Here is a 3085-nt window from a genome sequence, read left to right on the forward strand (position 1 = left end):
GGCGAACTTAAACTTACACACAAACAAACGGAGAGTACAATATGTCACAAATGGTAGTGCCTGTTTGACATTTGGATGTTAATTTTAGAAATTCCAAACCAACGCCACGCACCGTGGGATAAAATATGTCACATATGTTTTTTTTTTTTTTTAATTTTAGTGTAACATACTTTTATAGTGTAACATCAATGTATAACACTATTTTTTATACTGGTTCGGCTGAACCCGTAACCTTCTATGTAGCTACACACTTGGTTTTAAAGGACCCGTCCCCATAGAAAAAGTTTAATTAAACTTTCCAACTACCCCTCGCAAAATAAATGTTTGGCCCTATTATTTACTACCAAGCCTAAATTTGCTCCGCTTCTCTGTTGCACATCTCACTAAATGCCAACAACCACACATTTCTCCACTTAACTTCTCATATAAATATATATCTACACACAAACACAAACACAAACACATACAAAGTCACAAACAAATGGCTTCATCACTTCCTGTTGATTCAACACACCGCCCTCACATCGTACTATTTCCATTTATGTCCAAAGGCCACACCATCCCGCTACTCCACCTAGCCCGCATGCTAGTCACCCGCGGGATCACGGTCACTATTTTCACCACCAAAGCTAACAAACCATTCATTGCTCAGGTTCTTGAAACCTGCCCAGATGGTAATTCCATATCCATCATACACCTTCCGTTTCCTAATAACATTGAGGGCATACCTGACGGTATCGAGAGCACCGATAAGCTACCTTCGATCTCTCTTTTCCCCCAATTCGCTGTCGCGACAAAACACATGCAGCCTCACTTCGAAATGTCACTCAAAAACCTCGGAAATGTCACATGCATTGTTTCCGACGGGTTTTTGAGCTGGACGCTTGCGTCCGCAAACAAGTTCGGCATCCCTCGGCTATCGTTTTACGGGATGAACGCGTATTCAACTGCGGTGCAGCATTCTGTAACTGTAAACCAGAGTCTGTGGGGACCCGAGTCGGATGATGAATTAATCACCGTGCCCGGGTTCCCCTGGATTCAAATCACACGGAATGATATTGATTACCCATTTACCCAACGTAACCCATCCGGTCCATTCCATGACTTCATAATGGAGTCATTTGCCACATCGATAAACAGTTACGGTACGATAGTGAACACCTTCCAGGAGCTGGAGCCGCGGTTTATAGACTACATAAACCGTGAAATGAAGCCCACACCTTGGTGTGTAGGGCCACTTTGTTTAGCCGAGCCGTTCGGCTGCTCAGATAAACAGCCGAACGGCTCGAACAGCTCGAAATGGATAACGTGGCTAGACCAGAAACTTCTCCAAGGATGTTCTGTGTTATACGTCGCATTCGGGTCACAAGCCGAGATATCAACACAACAAATGGAGGCCATATCAAAAGGTTTAGAGCAATCCGAAGTTAATTTCTTGTGGGTAGTGAGAAACCGCGAGTCGAATGTTCTTAGTGAGCTCGGAGATAAGGTAGGAGACCGAGGGATGATCGTGACGGAGTGGGTGAACCAATTGGAGATACTAAAACACGAGAGTGTGAACGGGTTCGTGAGCCACTGCGGATGGAACTCGGTGTTGGAGAGTATATGTGCGGGGGTGCCGATTTTGGCATGGCCCATGATGGCGGAGCAGCCGCTGAATGCGAGAATGGTGGTGGAGGAGATAAAGATCGGGTTACGGGTCGAGACGTGTGATGGTTCGGTTAGAGGAGGGTTTGTGAAGGCGGATGGGTTGAAGAAGATGGTTAAGGAGTTGATGGAGGGTGAGAAGGGGAAAGAGGTGAGGAAAAGGGTTAAGGAGGTTGGCGCGGCGGCCAAGGCAGCGGTGGCGGACGGTGGTTCGTCGTGGCGGACGTTGAACGAGCTCATAAATGAGGTGGAGAGTGTTAGGAACAAGGGGAAGAGTGATGGAGAGAGGTGAATTTATGGGTGGTTGTTAAATACTTTAATAATACACTTGCTTAGAATTGATCACTTGTATTAATGGTGATAATTAGTTGAGTGGACTAAAGGTTTTATGTGTGGTGTTTTATTGAAATGGTTTCGGGACCACAATGAAAGCACGAAAAGAAGGATTCAGGAGAAGACAGAATGGCCTAGAAAGAAGGTAAACATTATTTATGCAATTCATCTTTTAGCCGCTTGGGTCCTATGGAAAAATAGAAACAAAAAAGTGTTTGAAGATACACTCACTAATCCAGGTATGATGGTGGAAAAAATAAAAGAAGAATCGTTCGACTGGATAAAGCTAAGATCAAGGCATGCGGGAATAACATGGAGTGAATGGCGGAGTTTTTCATTTTGGAACAATGTAGCCTAGAATCAATTAATTATAATCCTAGTTTTTACCTAGTTGTAATGGAACCATGATTGTACTCTTGACTAGTAGATTCGATATATAGCTCCTTGCTATATGTCGTATCTTTTGGTTTTAGATGAATAAAGTTTTGTTGTTGCTGTTCAAAAAAAAAAAGAATAATCTAAATCAAAATAATTGATTGCATTTTGATATTTTATTTAGAACTACTTAACAAGTCAATCAAGTCAAATCTGAACACTCAAGATTTGTCTTAAGCAGGTAATTATCTCCAATGGTGCATTCTAGAGAGTTATAAGGTACATCCAAATATCTTGGTGGACGGTTGGATGCATCCGGAATCAAAAGATTGTGAGGTCGTTTGAAATTCCAAACTTAAGAGCATCTTCGTCGCACATGATGTGGCAAGGTCTTAATTTCTGGACTCACCTCATAGACCCAACCTTTGCGTTGGGGGAGGTGGTTCGAGGCCGCCCCAAGTCCCCAAGTCCCCAACAGACCTCGATGGACCGAGGATCGTGGTGACCACACACAAACCATATTGTGGTAACCACACACAAACATTTTTTAAGATATATTTTTATAGAAAAATAGAGTATGAAGTGAAGGTTCGTGTTTGGAAGAAAAATGGAAGTTTTTAAGTTGGAGTTCTAGAATGATATTGCATGTGGAGGTGAAGTTTTGAAAACCAACCCAATGGTTCACACTGAAGAAGATGCTCAAAAAGAATTGAGTGATTGTAAGGCACTC

General features: G+C 42.7%; 1 protein-coding gene across 1 annotated transcript; it reads left to right on the top strand.

Annotated features, from left to right (window-relative positions):
* Positions 1-454: 454 nt before the first annotated feature.
* Positions 455-2048, top strand: LOC110896131 (UDP-glycosyltransferase 90A1). The gene has a single exon (XM_022143573.2). The coding sequence runs from the start codon at positions 482-484 to the stop codon at positions 1937-1939; it is 1458 nt and encodes a 485-aa protein (XP_021999265.1). The 5' UTR covers positions 455-481; the 3' UTR covers positions 1940-2048.
* Positions 2049-3085: the final 1037 nt, after the last annotated feature.

Source organism: Helianthus annuus, chromosome 7 (genome assembly GCF_002127325.2).
Source record: "Helianthus annuus cultivar XRQ/B chromosome 7, HanXRQr2.0-SUNRISE, whole genome shotgun sequence".
Classification (NCBI taxonomy): Eukaryota; Viridiplantae; Streptophyta; class Magnoliopsida; order Asterales; family Asteraceae; genus Helianthus; species Helianthus annuus.